Source organism: Pleurodeles waltl, chromosome 11, assembly GCF_031143425.1.
Source record: "Pleurodeles waltl isolate 20211129_DDA chromosome 11, aPleWal1.hap1.20221129, whole genome shotgun sequence".
NCBI lineage: Eukaryota > Metazoa > Chordata > Amphibia > Caudata > Salamandridae > Pleurodeles > Pleurodeles waltl.
The window spans coordinates 682,731,360-682,752,688 of NC_090450.1; the positions used below are offsets into that span (position 1 = coordinate 682,731,360).

Genomic DNA, 21,329 nt, shown 5'->3' on the forward strand with positions numbered 1-21,329 from the left:
GGTCAGTTCTATGCAGAAGGCTGAGAAGTTCCTGCGGTCGTACATAAGATGTCTGCATTGCTGATAACTGCATATGTTGCACCCACTGTCAATTTGCAGCCTTCCCATTCCGGCTACCATCAGCCCCTCATGGACTCATGAAGGTTATGACAGTGTTTATTGCACATTTTTGCAAGTCTGGGATTTCTGTGTTCCCCTAAGTTGGTGATTGGTTGCTGAAGGATCACTCACTATTGTTGTCAGACTTTGTTTAGACTACAATCTCAATTCTCATCATCCTGGGTTGTCAAATCAGCCTCCGAAAGTCTCACTCCCAGACCACTCAGTGTCTCTTCTTTATCGGGACAGAGCTTGTTGCTCTCTCCATCAAATCTTTCCCACCTCCAAATCAAGTTCAGGAAATTCAAGCTGTGATCCCAATATTTTAGGAGAGAGCTCATTTTCTGACCTTGACAGTCCTGTGTCTTTTGGGTTTGCTGGCTTCTTACATCTTGCTGGTTTCCAGTGCTCAGTGGCCCATGCCAGCACTTCTGCGGTGCCTCAGTGCTGAACCCCTGAAGACGGGGGTGGGGGTGTTTGGTATGGGGTTTGACAGACGACTGATGTTCATGGAGCTCCTCACATGCAAGAAATCCCTCTGCCCTGCACTGGCAGTGACCACTGTGATGAGTCCCCTGCTCCCTCTGCTTTGGCAGTTTGCTTGCTGTCATGGAAATCAGGAGATGGGCTTGTGGTCCCTTATGGAGCGGGAGTCCTACTTCCACCTGCTAGAGCTTTGGATGATCACTAGTTCTCAATGCATTCCTGCCCTTAACCCACAGTCGCTACAATTATAATGATGTGTCCTGGGGATGAACTGTATCCCATAATCAACAACAGTTAGGACCCTAATTAATTACTGGGTAGACCACAAAGTATGTCACAAGTTTATTCTATGTTAATAGTTTCATTCAAAAATAACAATTATACTGACCAAATCATTCTCAAAACAGTAGGTACTGTTTTCAACCCCATTTTCTTATTAAATATTCTGTGGTTGCAATCCTTATTTCCAGTAAAGTCCAATCAAGAGGTAGTCCTAAAATGGCATCACATTGTTTGGCAGTCATGTCTCCAGTCATTTACATATGTGTCCCATAGAGTGAACTATAAAATTGTGACTTGGATGACTCGCCCAAACACAAACTGCCCATGTATTTTGGCCCTTGTGCTTCTGTGTCTCCTCAGGACTTACGGAAAGGTGAGAAAGACCTGATCATTGAAAATCAAATTTGGTAATTAAAATTAACATATGTCCACATCTGTTACCTTGGACACCAAGCTGTACAATGTTTTCCTAGTGTGTAGCCAAACAACCAAGAGGAGTGAATACCCATATGCCATCTATGCACTGACCCCAAGTGTCCCTCTTGTGTCTGAAGTCCAACATTCAAATGCATGCTGCCCTTAAAAACAATCATGTGGGGGCGTGGCTAGCCAGCGCCGAAGATGGCCACGCACTAGCGACACTCTGGCCGTCACCAAACTAAATCCCCAGTTATCCGTCACTAATCCTGCAATGGGGAGTGAAAATTTACTGCAATACAAAAGCCGGACCCGAAAAGCAACAGCGGAACCACCTACGCCCGTGAAGCAGGGACGACCGAAGCAACATGGCCGAAGATGGAGGTCCAGGGGCAAGTCCCGGCCTAGGAGCCTGTGCAAACCAAACTACTGCCCAATGGCTGTAAGGTGGGGATGTGTTGTGCGATGGACTGCTGTGGCGGTCTGGGGCCTGCGAGCGCAAGAAGTGTTGGGGGGAGGCAAAAGAGCAGAGCGGGGCTGTAAACGGGCCCGCGGTCTCTGTGAAGAGGAAGGAGTCGCGGGGCTCGGTGAAGACTAGGACCGCACTTCGTGATAAAGAGCCCCCCCAACCACCCAGAAACCTGAACCATTAACCGGGTGGCCCTGGGACAACGGAGATGATCCGAGAGTACAAAGAAATGGGGGGGACAGCAGGTGAATGTCGGCGCCAGCATGAAAAAAGAGAGCAGGCCTGCAGGCGGTCTTCCGCAAGACCGATGGGGGACGCCCTTGGGTGCTAGAAGAGGCCTGGGCCTTCGTGAACTCAACCAAAATAGACCACAGGGCTTAGCACTACGGGAAAGTTGTAACGGCCTGCAGAATTCAATGTCCTGAGAAAAGACTATGGTGAGAAATCGCGGTCCCGCCCCACACAGACAAATAGCATCGCCAAATACGCAGTTTCACTAATGGCAACTAAAGAAGCTTCAGGCCCACTTGAGCCTGAAGCTGGCCAGTTGGTCCTTCCTCGGCCAATAGGGCCCACCCTGTGAGACATTATGACTGCAATTCAAAGCATCAAAGTCACTCTGGAGCCAAAGGTTGACACGATAACGCTTGAAGTGAATTTAATAAGGACAGACTTCCGAAAAGTTACAGAGAAACTGGCAATGGCTGAAACCCAAATCATGCGCCTTCAGTCTGTAACTAAGTGTCTGCAGGAACAGGTGCAGAGCCTCACAAAGCAAACTATTGCCATCACTGCCCGCCTCTAATATCAAGAGGGGAGGGCAAGGTGGAATAATATTCGTATAGTAGGGGTGCCTAAAGGGGCAGAGGGCCACAGTTTGGACCCATCCCCCCCAAGAACAATCATAGTCAGGATATTCAACTATAGAGACCGAGATACCATCCCACAGGCGGCCTGAACCCATGAAGATCTAAAAATTGAAAATGTCACAGTGTGCATTTTTCCTGACTTTACAAGTTCAGAAACAATGCAAGTGCTTTGATGAAGTAAAGCGCTCTCTGCGAGAATGAGAGCTTAAATACATGATGCTATTCCTGGTGAAATTAAAGGTCATTGCCAAAGTAAAGATATGGCTGTTCACCACATCGGAAGAAGCGTGGGACTGGCTTGAGGGCTGGGGGGAGCAGAAGAAGAATAAAGGGTCCCGCAGGCCATTGCCAGATCGTCAGCCGGGTTGAAGCAGCAGGCGGCCTTTGGGCGAAAGCAGCTGGTCGAGAAGCGCACACACATAGCCAGAAACATAGGACCTTTTAAGTCCAGTGCATGGCAGTCTGGGAGGTCAGGAAGAGATCGAAGTCCCCACCACATTAGTGGTGGTAAACTCCCATATGAAATGGAGGTTGGGGAGATTGAACTAAGGTATATTCAGTATCCTGAAAAGTATGGCGTGGTGGAATGTCACGCCCACGCTTGATCATATTACTACGGTGACATGCTGTAGGAGGCTGGACTGGCTTGTAGTGAGTACCAAGGGGTACTTGCACCTTGCACCAGGCCCAGTTATCCCTTATTAGTGTATAGGGTGTCTAGCAGCTTAGGCTGGTAGATAATGGTAGCTTAGCAGAGCAGCTTAGGCTGAACTAGGAGACGGGTGAAGCTACTACAGAACCACTTAGTGTCATATGCACAATATCATAAGAAAACACAATACACAGTTATACTAAAAATAAAGGTACTTTATTTTTATGACAATATGCCAAAGTATCTTAGAGTGTACCCTCAGTGAGAGGATCGGAAATATACACAAGATATATATACACAATAGCAAAAATATGCAGTATAGTCTTAGAAAACAGTGCAAACAATGTATAGTTACAATAGGATGCAATGGGGAAACGTAGGGATAGGGGCAACACAAACCATATACTCCAAAAGTGGAATGCGAACCACGAATGGACCCCAAACCTATGTGACCTTGTAGAGGGTCGCTGGGACTATTAGAAAATAGTGAGAGTTAGAAAAATAACCCTCCCCAAGACCCTGAAAAGTGAGTGCAAAGTGCACTAAAGTTCCCCTAAGGACAAAGAAGTCGTGTTAGAGGAATAATGCAGGAAAGACACAAACCAACAATGCAACAACTGTGGATTTCCAATCTAGGGTACCTGTGGAACAAGGGGACCAAGTCCAAAAGTCAGAAGCAAGTCGGAGATGGGCATATGCCCAGGAAATGCCAGCTGTGGATGCAAAGAAGCTTCTACTGGACAGAAGAAGCTGAGGTTTCTGCAGGAACGAAAAGGGCTAGAGACTTCCCCTTTGGTGGACGGATCCCTCTCGCCGTGGAGAGTCGTGCAGAAGTGTTTTCCCGCTGAAAGAACGCCAACAAGCCTTGCTAGCTGCAAATCGTGCGGTTAGCGTTTTTGGACGCTGCTGTGGCCCTGGAGGGACCAGGAGGTCGCAAATTGGACCAGGAGAGAGAGGGGACGTCGAGCAAGACAAGGAGCCCTCTCAGCAGCAGGTAGCACCCGGAGACGTGCCAGAAACAGGCACTACGAGGATGCGTGAAACGGTGCTCACCCGAAGTCGCACAAAGGAGTCCCACGTCGCCGGAGACCAACTTAGAAAGTCGTGCAATGCAGGTTAGAGTGCCGTGGACCCAGGCTTGGCTGTGCACAAAGGATTTCCGCCGGAAGTGCACAGGGGCCGGAGTAGCTGCAAAAGTCGCGGTTCCCAGCAATGCAGCCCAGCGAGGTGAGGCAAGGACTTACCTCCACCAAACTTGGACTGAAGAGTCACTGGACTGTGGGGGTCACTTGGACAGAGTCGCTGGATTCGAGGGACCTCGCTCGTCGTGCTGAGAGGAGACCCAAGGGACCGGTAATGCAGCTTTTTCGTGCCTGCGGTTGCAGGGGGAAGATTCCGTCGACCCACAGGAGATTTCTTCGGAGCTTCTGGTGCAGAGAGGAGGCAGACTACCCCCACAGCATGCACAAGCAGGAAAACAGTCGAGAAGGCGGCAGGATCAGCGTTACAGAGTTGCAGTAGTCCTCTTTGCTACTATGTTGCAGGTTTGCAGGCTTCCAGCGCGGTCAGCAGTCGATTCCTTGGCAGAAGGTGAAGAGAGAGATGCAGAGGAACTCGGATGAGCTCTTGCATTCGTTATCTAAAGTTTCCCCAGAGACAGAGACCCTAAATAGCCAGAAAAGAGGGTTTGGCTACCTAGGAGAGAGGATAGACTAGCAACACCTGAAGGAGCCTATCAGAAGGAGTCTCTGACGTCACCTGGTGGCACTGGCCACTCAGAGCAGTCCAGTGTGCCAGCAGCACCTCTGTTTCCAAGATGGCAGAGGTCTGGAGCACACTGGAGGAGCTCTGGACACCTCCCAGGGGAGGTGCAGGTCAGGGGAGTGGTCACTCCCCTTTCCTTTGTCCAGTTTCGCGCCAGAGCAGGGCTAAGGGGTCCCTGAACCGGTGTAGACTGGCTTATGCAGAATTGGGCACATCTGTGCCCAAGAAAGCATTTCCAGAGGCTGGGGGAGGCTACTCCTCCCCTGCCTTCACACCATTTTCCAAAGGGAGAGGGTGTAACACCCTCTCTCAGAGGAAGTCCTTTGTTCTGCCATCCTGGGCCAGGCCTGGCTGGACCCCAGGAGGGCAGATGCCTGTCTGAGGGGTTGGCAGCAGCAGCAGCTGCAGTGAAACCCCAGGAAGGGCAGTTTGGCAGTACCAGGGTCTGTGCTACAGACCACTGGGATCATGGGATTGTGCCAACTATGCCAGGATGGCATAGAGGGGGCAATTCCATGATCATAGACATGTTACATGGCCATATTCGGAGTTACCATTGTGAAGCTACATATAGGTAGTGACCTATATGTAGTGCACGCGTGTAATGGTGTCCCCGCACTCACAAAGTTCAGGGAATTGGCTCTGAACAATGTGGGGGCACCTTGGCTAGTGCCAGGGTGGCCTCACACTAAGTAACTTTGCACCTAACCTTTACCAGGTAAAGGTTAGACATATAGGTGACTTATAAGTTACTTAAGTGCAGTGTAAAATGGCTGTGAAATAACGTGGACGTTATTTCACTCAGGCTGCAGTGGCAGGCCTGTGTAAGAATTGTCAGAGCTCCCTATGGGTGGCAAAAGAAATGCTGCAGCCCATAGGGATCTCCTGGAACCCCAATACCCTGGGTACCTCAGTACCATATACTAGGGAATTATAAGGGTGTTCCAGTAAGCCAATGTAAATTGGCAAAATTGGTCACTAGCCTGTTAGTGACAATTTAGAAAGAAATGAGAGAGCATAACCACTGAGGTTCTGATTAGCAGAGCCTCAGTGAGACAGTTAGGCACCACACAGGGAACACATACATATAGGCCACAAACTTATGAGCACTGGGGTCCTGACTAGCAGGGTCCCAGTGACACATAACAAACATACTGAAAACATAGGGTTTTCATTATGAGCACTGGGCCCTGGCTGGCAGGATCCCAGTGAGACAGTGAAAACACCCTGACATACACTCACAAACAGGCCAAAAGTGGGGGTAACAAGGCTAGAAAGAGGCTACTTTCTCACACATGCTCTCTGCAAATTGGGGAGGTGGGTGGTTGAGGACCCACAGTGCATGGTAGCAGGGAGGGGGGGGACGTTTGTGGGAAATTAGTGCTGTTTAAGTTTATGTTCCACAGTATGGAGGTCCGTGTTGTTGATTGCTCTGGTAATGCTTCTGTTGAGACAGCAAAGCAATGTATGGCAGAGTTCCAGAGGCAAAGCTTACACAATAGGAAAAGAAATACAACAAATTATCTTCCCCTAGTAATATCTCACAACTCAAACTATGTCTGTCACATAACTTACTCATATGGTCCTGGAATGTGAATGGTCTGGGCAACAAGATAAAACGCACATTGATTCTCCAATACCTCTGGAAACACTCCCCGGATTTGTTGCTTCTCCAGGAGACACACCTCTGGGCACAACATGCAAAGCATTAGACAGATTCGGGTACAAACTACTAGCTCACACAGGCTATACTAGCGACTCAAGAGGAGTGGGGATAATGTTCATGAAATCGACCCCCTACTGCAGCGTAGTCTCAATGACACTCTGGGAAGACATGTAGTGATATCTGGCGTATGGGAGGGGAAGGTCATAAATGTGGGGTCAGTATATGTTCCTTCACGGCTACACTCGCTGACACTTCCTGAACTAAACGCAACTCTACTAGTTCTCCCTCATGGGACTCTTATTTTTGGGGGAGAGACATGAACGCCGTCATGGATCCAGAGCTGGATAGGCTCTCAGTAGCCTCCACGGGGGGGGACACTAGAGCATTTAGTTCCTTTGTGGACGCATTAGGGTTAGTTCACATTTCACGGGCACACAACCCACACTGCCGGAGGTACACCTACTTTTCACCCACCATAATAGCTTCTTTTGTGTAGACTACCTGCTTACATAATATGCAGACATGCACAGATTCCAAGAAGCTAACATTAGACCCTGGAAAATTTCAGACCATTCCCTAGTCAAGGTAAAATTGTTACGCGTAGTCCTGACCACAACTGTGCCCCCGCGGATAAGTGCTTGGTATTTTAAAGACCCAAATATCAGGGAGGCACTAAGAAAAGGGGCAGAAACATACTTCCCGGAAAATGTGGGCTCAATGCCATGTGCAAGTACTCTATGGGAGGCATTTAAAGAAGTAATACAGGGTCAGGTGCAAGCCCTCATAGGGGGGAAAAGGAAAGAAATGCTCCTACAGTGCACATCGCTTGAGACGGATATCGAATGGCTAGAGCTGAGGGTACAGACAGAACGAAACAATGGTCTTGGACACCAACTGCACCTTAAGCAGTGTGACCTCCGAGACTTGGTTGAGGGGGCAGCTCGCTGTTATGCCCTCGCAATGCAGCACCATCTCTATGATGTCAGGGTTAACGCCAACAAGCTGCTGGCATGGCTGGACAGGAGAGATTGGAAAGGTCCTGGGTGTTAGAGATAGATAGAGAGGGACGGCTCCAATGAGAGTCCAGCCATAGCCAACGCATTTGCTGACTACTATGAGGATCTGTATCAACCGGCCACCTCAATGGGCAATGCTGATTATACAGAACTCTTGTGGGAATCCGCCTCAGCGAGTTAGAGGAAGAATCAAGAGTAGCTCTTGAGGAAGACCATATGGTGGAAGAGATAACGCAAGCTATGTGTGGGCTTCAGTCAGGGAAGGCCAAGGGCCCAAATGGGCTGCTGATAGGGAAGTATAAGGTTATGGCCACTAAGGTAGAACCACATCTAGTGGCCATGTTCCAGGCTGCACTGCAAGATGGCATCCTCCCAGAGGACCAACGCATGGCATCATAGTAGTAATACCTAAAGTAGGGAAACCACAAACCAGATGTAGCTCCTACAGACCGATTTCCCTATTAAATGCGGAAACCAAAATCCTTGCAAAAGTCTTAGCGAACAGGCTCCAGGCAGTTAACACATCACTGATCCATCCTGACCAGTTCGGCTTTATGCCTCGTAGGGGAATGAGGCTCAACCTTTAAGGGCTCTATGGAGCACGCCACATGACAAGTAGCCCTGACTCCGAGGAGGCGGTTCTCATGGCACTCGATGCGACAATGGCCTTTCATTTTGAATGGCCCTATCTATTTGCCACACTTCAAAAAAATGGGTTTTGGACCTACATTTTGAAGCTGGGTATGCCTTCTCTACCACTCACCTATGGCGCGTGTCCAAGTGAATGGTACAATATCTCGGGCGATCACTCTACACAGGGGAACCAGGCAGGGCTGCCCCCTCTCCCCCATGATATTCACCCTGGCTGTAGAGCCTCTGGCTTCCTGGATACGCCAAGACCACCTGATATTTGGGATAACAGGATGTGGTAATTGGAAGGAGCGTGTCTCTCTTTATGCTGACGATGCATTATTGTACCTCACATGGCCCTCTCGCTCCGTGGACAGAGTTTTGCACATCTTCCAGATATTTGGTGACTACTCTGGATACTGCATAAACTGGTCCAAATTAGTGCTTTTCCCATTGCCAGGGACCCCTTCGTTGTATAACAGTGGTGGAAGATAGCTTCAAATACTGAGGAAAATGTATCACAAGGGACCCGCAGAAGTTTCTAGACGTTAACCTCATCCCACAGATTGAGCAACTTAAAACTGACGTCTCGCGCTGGCAATCTTTGCCTCTGTCACTAATGGGCAAAGTGGCTCTGTACAAAATTGTGTTTCTCTCCCCGCTTACTGTATATCCTGCAAAACACACACTATTAAATCCCTCAGAATCTGTTCCGGAAAATAGAACAAGTACTTAGGCTTCTCCTGTGGGATGGCGGGGCACCACGTATTGCACTTTGCAAGCTACAACAGGGGGTATTTCAGGGGGGATTGTGATCCCAGACATCTCTAAATACTACTGAACCTCACAGCTGGCAGTAGTAAACGATTGAGTGTTTGCTGACAGGGACATGCCAGCCTATCGAGTAGACAGGTCGCAAATCAGAAGTAGCAATTACTTTGTGCTATATAGGCGCAAAGTGGAGAAGACACTTCCAGTGCACATGAGGACAGTTATGAGGGTTTGGAGCGAAGCCACTAGTGCCCTAAACTTGTGAAACACATTGACAGAGCAGACCCCCTTGTTGGATAGTGATCTACCACGGGAGGCGGGTGACTTGGAGGATTTCTCCAAGTGGGAACTTCTGGGCATTAAACGCTTAGGAGACGTTTGGAGAGGCCAAGCATACATCTCCTTCGAAGCCCTCGAGGCAGTATGGAATGGGACACTCGGAACACTATAAACATCTGCAACTGGGCCATGCCCTGGGGTGTCACATCAGAGAGGGGGGAACAATTGGCATCTGCCACTCCTCTGGAGGATAGGCTTTTCACAGAACACATACAGACAAAACTATCTCCTTCATATACAGGAAACTTCTGAACAATGCCCCAGACACATTGGGACCCCTGAGAGAAACGTAGACCAGAGACTTGGGAAACTTAGCAGATGAGATTGACAAGAAGCACTGCAGAGCCCAAGGAAAGTTACAATCTGAGCCAAAATTAGGCTAATACAGTTAAAACTCTTATACAGTGCATATTGCTCCAGAACCCTTCTTCATAAAATTTGTAAAGTAGATACGCCTACCTGTCTCCACGGCTGCGAGCAGATGGGTACCTTCGTCTAAATACTTTGGGCCTATCCGAAAAGTGTATTTTATTGCATATAATGGAGAATGAGCCGATGCCCAGGTATGTTAGGATATGGGCAATGCTAGCATTTGGGATGGCCAAATGTAACATCGCGAGGCTATGGGGACACCCTGCCCCACCAATTGTGGAACAATGGGAGTCAGACCTTGACTGGTGCCAACGAACTGAGAAAGTGGTGCATCAGAGCCGGGGATGCCCTCACAAATGGGAGAAAATATGGGGACCCTGAAGTACGGCCAGGGGGAACATGTGCCCTGAATTGTAGCATCCGCACCCACTGGGGAAGGAGGGGGGAAAAAATTAGAAAATGTAAGAAACATATTGACGCAAGAGTGCTTGGCCCATAAAAGCGCCATGTAATGTAAACCCTAGATAACGTGGCAAATGGAAATTGATACAAACATAGCTGCTGTACTACACGGACCTGTATTTGTGAATTATATTCCTTGTACCTTGAGCTTTTTTTTTTTTTTTTTTTTTTTTAAATAAAGAGAATTTATATTAAAAAAACAAAAAACTGTTGTGTGTTGTGCTTACGCCAATGCTACTTCAATCAATATCTGCTGTCAGTGCCTGAAATTAATCCTAGTTGCTCCTATCTAAAATGGCCCATGTTGTCACCTGTGCATCAATCAATTATAGGTACCTCTACTGTAGTATTGGAATGGGCACACCTTAGTACCACTGTTTCTAAACTCCCACTTTCCAAAACAGTCTAGAAAAGACTTTGCCTTAGTGTTAACCGTGTAGGGAGAACTCACAATGACAACTTACATGGGACCGGGAAATACCTAACTCACGTGTTTTAGAATAACAAATTGCACATTGTACCACTCTAAAAAATAGAGACAGACACCATTACTTCTATCTTTTCCACGCAATGGAACTAACTGGGCTTTCATCTGCATCGTCGTCTTGATCAGTTTAGCTTCTGTCCTGTTCTATTTTGGTCAGTCCAATTGGTAGCGCAAAGGAATGAGAGAGGTGGGTCCCTCAAATTACTTTTGAATAGGACAGAAGCCAAACTGATAGAGAAATTTGGCACGGCAACACATGATCTAGATGAGATATGGTTGTTAATTTAAAATGGTTTTCAATGTGGCATATTGGGATATCATGTTGCCTTGGCTCATTTATTTATGTATTCAGCTTTCAAAAGCAACATTAATAACATTGATGTGTGTAGCCCAAAGAAACATACTAGAGCCTCGTAACTCAGTATGTGATGAGATATGTAAATGGGCAAGTATAATTTTAAAATATTTTCATCATGATGGATATTGATATATTTTGTACATTGATGCACTTAATTTTGTATTCAGCTCTTTAAGCACCTTTAAAATAATATATGTGAAGGCTTTAGCAACAATAGTGCTGGAGTTCAATATGTGACAGGCACACAATCTCTTTGTTTGGCTCTGATAGATAGTGTGTAGCCACCAAATAAGGTTTGTTTTGGACAAAATTTCTCTGGTCATCGGTGCATTGCAGTGGTGTGGTCCCGCTAATGATTTTTAGAAAACTTGTATGATGTGGTTTGTAAGGGTTGGATTCGATTAGCCTGTCCACCCTGAAAAAATAGAGCACTGGGTGATCTCTTTATATAGTTCTAAGCTTTTGGTAATGCCTCTCCCGCATAGGGTAGGACAATTTCAGTCCATTCGCTTGTAAGGAATACCATCCTTGATTTTTCTAGCCATATATCTGTAAGTCATCCCCCGCTTAGTATGGTTGAACTCAACGTATTCACTTGTGGAATTAATGAACAGGATTCATCTTCAAGGAGTTTTTCACCCTTTGTCCCTCATATGGAGAGCTTTTTCTTACCGGCATAGTAAATTCTCTGTTCCAAGATGGCTGTCCATTTATTTTATAGTCTTATGTGACCCACAGAACATTGAGTCCCAATTCTTGTATTTATGCCTCACATTTCATGGGGCTCTCGACTCTGAAATAGTTAGTGGTCATTTAAAGGAAGGATTGTACGGCGTTGAGTTAGTGTCTGGCGGTGCGGGGCAGACGAGAAACGTCTTGTTGCTACTAAGTTGTGCAGTGAGATTTTTTTTGCAGACGACGGCCCCAGTGAGTTCTGTTGCGTTGAAAAGATAGAAGTAATGGTCTTTGTCTCTCTTTTTTAGAGCGGTACAATGTGCCATTTGATATTCTTTGAAACTTGAGTTGGTCATTTCCTGGCCCCGTGTAAATTGTTGCTCTGAGTTCTCTCTACACGGTTAACACGAAAGCAGTGTCTTTTCTAGACTTTGTTTTGGAAGCCAAGAGTTTTGAAAATGAGGTACTTACATCTTCTCACTCCAATACTACTGCACAAGTACTGTTAACTGATTGATGCATAGATGACAAAATTTACCTTTTTAGTCAGGAGCAACTATGATAAATTTTAGGCACTGACTGCAGATATTGATTTAACCCCTTCACTGCCAGGCCTTTTCCCCCTCCTGTGCCAGGCCTTTTTTTGGCTATTTGGGGCAGTTCGCTCTTAGGCCCTCGTAACTTTTTGTCCACATAAGCTAGCCAAGCCAAATTTGCGGCCTTTTTTTTTTTTTCCAACATCCTAGGGATTCTAGAGATACCCAGACTTTGTGGGTTCCCCTGAAGGAGGCCAAGAAATTAGCCAAAATACAGTGAAAATGTCGTTTTTTTCAAAAAAATGGGAAGAAGTGGCTGCAGAAGAAGGCTTGTGTTTTTTTCCCTGAAAATGGCATCAACAAAGGGTTTGCGGTGCTAAAATCACCAGATTCCCAGCTTCCAGGAACAGGCAGACTTGAATCAGAAAACCCAATTTTTCAACACAAATTTGGCATTTTACTGGGACATACCCCATTTTTATGATTTTTTGTGCATTCAGCCTCCTTCCAGTCAGTGACAGAAATGGGCGTGAAACCAATGCTGGATCCCAGAAACCTAAACATTTCAGAAAAGTAGCCAAAATTCTGAATTCAGCAAGGGGTCATTTGTGTAGATCCTACAAGGGTTTCCTACAGAAAATAACAGCTGAAATAAAGAAATATTGAAATTGAGGTGAAAAAAACAGCAATTGTTCTCTGTTTTACTCTGTAACTTTTTCCTGCAATGTCAGATTTTTTAAAGCAATATACCGTTACGTCTGCTGGACTCTTCTGGTTGCAGGGATATATAGGGCTTGTAGGTTCATCAAGAACCCTAGGTACCCAGAGCCAATAAATGAGCTGCACTTTGCAATGGGTTTTCATTCGATACCGGTATGCAGCAATTCATTTGCTGAAATATAAAGAGTGAAAAATAGCTATCAAGAAAACCTTTGTATTTCCAAAATGGGCACAAGATAAGGTGTTGAGAAGCAGTGGTTATTTGCACATCTTTGAATTCCAGGGTGCCATAATAGCATGTGAATTATAGGGCATTTCTCAAATAGATGTCTTTTTTTATCCACTGTCTTACGTTTGGAAGAAAAAAAATGTAGAGAAAGACAAGGGGCAATAACACTTGTTTTGCTATTCTGTGTTCCTCCAAGTCTCCAGATAAAAATGGTACCTCACTTACGTGGGTAGGCCTAATGCTCGCTACAGGAAACGCAACATGGACACATCACATTTTTACATTGAAATCTGTTGTGTTTTTTGCAAAGTGCCTAGCTGTAGATTTTGGCCTCTAGCTCAACCGGCACCTAGGGAAACCTACCAAACCTGCACATTTTTTAAAACTAGACACCTAGGGGAATCCTAGATGGGGTGACTTGTGGGGCTCTCACCAGGTTCTGTTACCCAGAATCCTTTGCAAACCTCAAAGGTTGGCCAAAAAAACACTTTTTCCTCACATTTCGGTGACAGAAAGTTCTGGAATCTGAGAGGAGCCACAAGACACATCACATCATTTTCCCAAAGAAAACAGAGCTGTTTTTTGCAAAGTACCTAGCTTTGGATTTTGGCCTCTTGCTCAGCTGGCACCTAGGGAAACCTACCAAACCTGCACATTTTTTAAAACTAGACACCTAGGGGAATCCTAGATGGGGTGACTTGTGGGGCTCTCACCAGGTTCTGTTACCCAGAATCCTTTGCAAGCCTCACAATTTGGCCAAAAATACACTTTTCCCCCACATTTTGGTGACAGAAAGTTCTGGAATCTGAGAGGAGCCACAAATGTCCTTCCACCCAGCGTACCCCCAAGTCTCCCGATAAAAATGGTACCTCACTTGTGTGGGTAGGCCTAGTGCCCGCGAAAGGAAATGCCCCAAAACACTATCTGGACACATCAAAATTATCAACTAAATAAAAACAAATAAAACCTACCTGTTTTTGCAGGGGAGGGGAGCACCTGCGTTTTTGGTCCTGGGCTCAGCAGCCATCTAGGGAAACCTTCCAAACCCAGACATTTCTGAAAACTAGACACCCGAGGGAGTCCAGGGAGGTGTGACTTGCGTGGATCCCCCAATGTTTTCTTGCACAGAATCCTCAGCAAACCTCAAATTTAGCTAATAAATCAAATTAACCCCACATTTCTGTGTGGGATCACCGCACTGGGACAAATTTCCTACCACCCAACGTTCCCCTCAGTCTCCTGGTAAAAATGATACCTCAGTTGTGTAGGTGGGCCAAGTGCCTGTGACAAGGAAGAGCCAAAAACATGTCAAAATTGAGGTGGAACCAAAGCGGGTCCAAAAGGGCAGTGTGGGGGAAAAAAAAAACATTTTTAGGCTGGCAAGTGCAGCAGAATTTTTATTGTTATAGTGAGACAATGCTGGGTGGTAGGAAGTTTGTGGATTCCTGCAGATTCTGGAAGGTTCCATCACAAAAATGTGGAAAAATGTGTAATTTCCAGCAAAGTTGGAGGTTTGCAGGGCATTGTGGGTGAGAAAATGGTGCAGGTGCATGTGAAGCTCACCACCCTGGTCTTGTGGATTTTTCTACATGGCAGCGTCCCAAAGAAATGGCCTGAAAATAATTTGGCCCTCCGGGGAGCGACCCTTGCCTAAGGAGGTCGCGCCCCACATATAAAACAAAAAATAAACAAAATAAAATGTCTAGTGGGCATTTCTGCTGCCCGATCTCATCGCGATCGGGCAGCAGAAATGCTGAGAGAGACATGAAAGGAGAGGAAAGGCCTATCCTCTCCTTTCATGTCTTTCTCTGCCACTCCAGTGATCGGAAGAGAAATGGAAAAGCATTTATCTTCCGATCCGTGCGCGGAGGGGCAGGCCTCTGATGAGGTTAGCCCGCGATCACGTGCTGATGTCATCAGACGGCACGGGGGGGACAGGGCGGGCAGGGGTGGAAGGGGAAGCGATTCCCCTTCAATCCCTTCAGTGAGGGCGGTGAGGCGAGGCTCATGGGGGGAGGGGGAGCCAGTACCAGTACGTAACTGTTACCTCCTTGGCGCCTCAGCGCTGCAGCCAAGGACGTAACCGTTACGTCCTTGGCTGCGAAGGGGTTAAGGACGGCATGCATTTGTATGTTGGATTTTAGACACCAAAGTCGAACCCTTGGGGTCAGTGCACAAATGGCACATCCCCTGGTTGTTTGGCTACGCTATAGGAAAACGTTGTACACCTAAGTGTTCTTGGTAACAGATGTGTACATATGTTAATTTTAGTTACCAAACTTGATGTTCAATTATCAGGTCTTTTTCCACATTTGCTTAAGACCTGAGAAGTCCTAGAAGCATAAGGGGCAGAAACGGGTCGACATATAATTCATTCTGTGGACACATACGTAAATGATTAGAGGCATGACTGTCTAACAATGAGACACAATTTTATGACTTACTCTTGTTTGGACTGTACTAGAAATAAGGATTCCAGCCACGAGATTATTTAATAAGGAAATAGGGTTTAAAACAACCTATTGGATTGAGAATGATCTGGTCAGTATAATTGTCAGTTTTGTGTTTGTCCATGATGTGTTTAATTGTCAGTAAGCCCAGAGTATGTGAACAAACAGATCACTACCCATGATACTAATTACATAGAATAAACTTTTGTGACATACTTTGTGGTCTACCCAGTGATTAATTAGGGTCTTCACTGTGGTTAATTGTTGTATACAACTCATTCCCAGTACACACCATTATAATTGTAGAGTTTGTGTCATGCCCATTCATATTTGGGTTATTTGGGCATACCCCTAGATGGTTTTACACTTCATCCCCAGTCGACCAGTTCAGATCCTGACAGACAACACTGTTCCTATCACGCTTTGTGGGAGAGGTTCACTCCCCTGTTTCTGGAAGCCATACTCTAAGGCACAGTCTTATGGTCTCTGGATGGTCACACATCTGGCAAGCTCCCTGTGTATACAGGGAGCTGATCGCAGTCGGTGTCCTGTTGCTGAATAAGACCCCGACATAGTTCAGTTCAGTTCAGTTTTTAATTCTTAGGTCACCTCAATGGTGAATCTATTTGGCACTTACCTAAACACTCACTTCCCTCCTTTCTGTGCTCTCCAATTTCTGCTGAGAAGGGCCCTGGCAGATGTGTTCTGCCTGAAATGGGACTTCTTGCTTCACTATACGTTCCTTCTTCGACCACTGATTCCTCAGGTTCTAAGGAAGCTGCATAGGACCTTATGTAGATGATCTTGATTGACCACGGTGGGTGTGGTATTCAGATTTTCTCTACCTATCTCTGTGTCATCTTCTTCCGATCAAGTTGACCCCTTCATGCAGTGGGAAGGTCAGGTTCCACCTCAAAATCTCCAAGACTGTACTTTAATTTCATGCTTGGAGATTATTGGGGCAACCTCAGTATTTTGAGCTCCCTGCAGAGGTGAAGGACATCGTGTTGTCAACTAGTCACCTCTCAACTTAGACTGTTATGTTTATTCTAGATTTTGGTTAGGCATTGATTATTGGTGCACTGAGAATAAGGTTGATCCCCTTGTTGCATTTTCGTTGGTTGTGTTGTGCTGTGCACTGTCCTCGGCCCTGCAAAGCTTTGCTGTGGCCACTGTTAAATATTTTTTGTTGGCCGTTTTGGCTTTTCAATGGGTTTGCAAAATCCTCTGGTCAAGCCTATTATAGTTGTGCATTTTACTAAAAGGGTTCACCCATTTGGTCCCCCTTTCACTGTTTATCATACTACAGTGGGACTCTAACTGGGTGCTCGCTTTTCCAGTGGGTTCATATTTCAAGCCCATTTACAGTTGACTCCGAAAACTATTTTTCTGATCAGGTCAGCATGTTAGTGAGCTTTAGACTTTGGCTGTCCACCCTCCTTTCACTTAATTTTCACAAAGAAGCTGGCCTGTTCGAATTAAGACTTCCTTCCTTCCTTTCTAAAATGATAACTAAATCTCACCTGGGCCAATAAATCACCTGCTAATGCTTTTTCTGCCTCCGCATTCCTCCATCCATGATGAGTAGCATCCCCCTCTATACCTTCTGAGACATCTTTATTTCTCCATTGATGGGACTCAGAATTTACCGGTTGTTGACCACCGTTTCCATAACTATGTTGGCTCCTAGAAGAGTAAGGCAGTTCAGAAGCAGAAGATTTCAAGATGAATTATTTTAAGCATCAAGATCTTGTACACCATTGACAAGAAGGAGCACTCACGGAGCATCAGGGTCCATTGCACCTGTGTCAAGGCTGCTTCTTTGGCGTTGTCTGGGAGTGTTTCTATTTTTGATATTTGTCAAATTCCAACATGGACCTCGCTTCACAACTTCAGCACACATTACTGTGTCAACCTGTAAGTCACGAGGCATTACCAAATCTGTGTTATGTGATTTCCTTGTTTAACCATCTCCTCAGACCCAGGAGCTTGGGGGTTCTGCTTGGATATTGATTCAAGATGCAGGTAGAAGTACCCATCAGGTAAATACAGCACTTACATTTTGTAATTATTTCCGAATCTGCCTTGTGACAGAATAATAAGGTATTTGTACATAAAAAAGCAAAATTGAAAATTTTCAAACACTGTAGCTGTAAACGAATTGAAAATTAGAGGCTAAAAATGTAATTGTTATCTTAATTTGATTCATGGGAGCAGTACAAGTACAGCTATAGGATCTAGTATGGCTGATGGGTGAGCTTAATTGAAGCACTAGTATAATGAGACAAAAAAGAAAGCATCCATTTGGAGCAGAAAAGAAAAAAGAAAAAAAATATGCCAGTGCCATGCATATCACTTTGTCTTTTAGAAATAAAATTACTTTTGAAACCCTGCGACCTTCTGTTTAAAATTTAGATTTTGGCATGTTTTTGTTTGTTAATTGAATACAGTTTTTCATAATTTGTGTTTTTGCTTAACGTGCACTTGTTACTGTATTTTTGTCCATAGTTTTGAGGTTCAACTCAATGAAATTGCTCAGGTGGGGAGGTCCTCGATTTCCACTAATGATTCAGTTGGGGTCCACAGAAGACATCATTTTAAGAACCGCTGGTCTAGATATTGTAGGGGTCTTTCGATAATACGTAATACCTAAGGTGGAAGGTGTGTCTTAGAAGAAATGGTATGCATCTTAGGTAAAGATAGGGTGGATAATGTGTTCGCTCTGCAGATTCTTTGTCGCCTCCCCCTGATCTCTTGAGACCATAGTTGAATTAATGTATCTGAAACTCCTGGTGTTGTGCTTGGCTGCACTTTAGCAGCTTGAAAACATCTTCCCGATCCTTCCCCAGGGAAAGACTTACATCTAAACCGTTATTACCAAAGATACATAACATTTACTTCTGGAAGACTTTGCAGTTGGTGGAGAGCCGTTTTAAATACAGCTATGGGAAGATCTTCCACATTCACGAGCGATTTTAAATCCTATCCTTTAAATCTCACCATTTCTACCGCAAATTGCGAGGAGCACTAACTGCGGTTTTATGGTTCAGATCTTGCATTTCTCAGGAACTTCAGAACTGTTGAGGTATTTGAGTCCCTAGGCTTAGCCTGGAGGCTTTCTCTGTAGAGACTATGGGACTCGCCATAGCGGAGGGAACTCTGTCACATGCGTGACGGGCCACATTACAAGTTCCATAGGCTATAATGGAATTTGTAATACTGCGGGCAGTATATTCCATCTGACACATTTGGGACTTGGTATTCCCCTCTGTCAAGATCATAATCGGTCCCCATATGTGTAGTAAAATAATTTCAGTGTGCATCATTCAGTTGTTTCTCATCAATAATAACTTTGTCTCTTCGGCCTGTTGCAGCGCAAGCATGATGACCCAGCTTATTAGCTCGCATGACCTGTTTGTAATGCAGGTGGAAATGGACGTATACACCGCGCTGAAAAAGGTATGTTGCTTGCCAGCTTCTAGCTTAATTGCTGTGTGTGTCGCTGGGTATTGATGCAAAAAGCACGATATCCTTCTCGCTTTTTAAAGAAGAAAACATAAACCTTCCCTTGGGCTCTGATTTTCTCCTTTGAATCGTCCTTGTAATTTGCTTCATACAGTCCCCCGCCATGTGTGTCGCATTGTAATGAAATTGATTCTGGCCATAAAGCAAAGTCTACATTTCCTCTCTTAATACATGTGCGTTGTTTACAGAGAGAGTCTTTCTCAAACACCACTTCCCTATCTTCCCGTTTTACAGGCATCCCTTTAATTTGTAACATTTCAGATTATGGTATGTTTTAATAAGCAATGGAGAAATAACTATTTTGTCAAGATGTTTTTTAAGTTTATAAATGGTCTTCTTCACCACTTGATACGTTGCCCCCTAAGTTGCCACCTACTTAAATCCACCCAAATGACCTAGGCATTGCATTTCTTTTCCAGATCTACCACTCTGAGGAAGTGTGTTCTGTTGAAAGTGTTTTCACTGTAATGTACAGATCCCACTACACTCAGACAGAATACAAATGTGTCTAACATTACTCATGTAATGGACAAAGAAACAACACACTCTTCAGATAAATTTCCCTTTCTCTATTATTCATTCTCAAGCAGGTCAGCCTCTTGGGTGGTAATGAAGTAGGCACCTAATTTATTGCAGAATGTAGAGGGGAGGCAGAATGCGCGATTTGCTTAGTGTATCCTATGGAAAATGGCGCGTTGCAAGTAGTCTGTGTACCCAATGTTCAGAATACCTGGTTCTGCTTCGTCATAAGGTACTGACTAAGTGATTACATTCACTGGAGGCCTGTATGAATTACAGTGATATAGTTCAGCTATTAGCATTGTTTGCAATGTAGGGAGTAACACAATTATGAAACTAGTGATGTAATTAGAATACATTTTTGTTGTATTTCTGAAGCTCAGTTTTCCCCTGAAAAGAAATTATGCATCGTACCAACCCACTTAAAATAAATTTAAGAGTAAAATATGGAAAGTCATTAACAAAATTAAAATACAATTTTTTTTATAGAGAAAAAGAACTTGCAGTATGTTTAGCCTGTGAAAGAGATAAGCAAATTATGAACAGTTATGGGAGATTCAAAACAGATAAGTGTAGATTAAGGGGGTCATTCCGACCCCAGCGGGCGCCGCCCGCCAAAAGACCGTACCGCGGTCAAATGACCGCGGCGGTCATTTTGACTTTCCCGCTGGGCAGGTGGGCGACCGCCAAAAGGCCGCCCGCCCAGCGGGAAAGCCCCAGCAACGATGAAGCCGGCTCCGAATGGAGCCGGCGGAGTTGCTGGTGTGCGATGGGTGCAGTGGCACCCGTCGCGTTTTTCAGTGTCTGCTTGCAGACACTGAAAATCCTAATGGGGCCCTGTTAGGGGGCCCCTGCAGTGCCCATGCCAGTGGCATGGACACTGCAGGGGCCCCCAGGGGCCCCACGACACCCGTTCCCGCCAGCCTCTTCCTGGCGGTGTAAACCGCCAGGAAGAGGCTGGCGGGAAGGGTGTCGGAATCCCCATGGCGGCGCTGCTTGCAGCGCCGCCGTGGAGGATTCCCTGGGGCAGGGGAAAACCGGCGGGAAACCGCCGGTTTCCCTTTTCTGACCGCGGCTTTACCGCCGCGGTCAGAATTGCCCCTGAAGCACCGCCAGCCAGTTGGCGGTGCTTCCTCCGTCCCCGGCCCTGGCAGTCCATGACCGCCAGGGTCGGAATGAGGCCCTAAATGCTTTAGAAAAGCATTGCATTATGTAAAATGCAAATCTTACCGGATAGTGTTCCTTATATGTTGGACAGTTGCTGAGAAAGCACCCAATAACAATTTTCTGCTGCCAAAATACCGTATTTAGTATTGATGTACTTTTACATCTAATTCCTCTGCAACCCCCAGCCACATAATCTTTCCCGCCAAATATGCTGGTTGGGACAGACAGAGAGCCTTCTAGGTCAATTAAAAGATGCTAAATTGTTAGCTGAAGTATAAGTGTAGCCAGTGATATTTGAAAGAGTTAAAGAAAGCAGGAGAAAACTGTCCAACTATTTACCATTTGCTGCCCAGTTCCTAAATAACAAGC

General features: G+C 45.6%; 1 protein-coding gene across 1 annotated transcript in view; it reads left to right on the plus strand.

Moving 5' to 3' along the window:
* GMCL1 (germ cell-less 1, spermatogenesis associated) overlaps positions 1–21,329 on the plus strand; it is a 556,440-nt gene that overhangs the window by 204,674 nt on the left and 330,437 nt on the right. Inside the window, exon 7 of the mRNA XM_069214203.1 lies at positions 19,124–19,208. Coding sequence (XP_069070304.1) covers positions 19,124–19,208 — 85 coding nt within the window. The remainder of the gene's footprint in view (positions 1–19,123; positions 19,209–21,329) is intronic.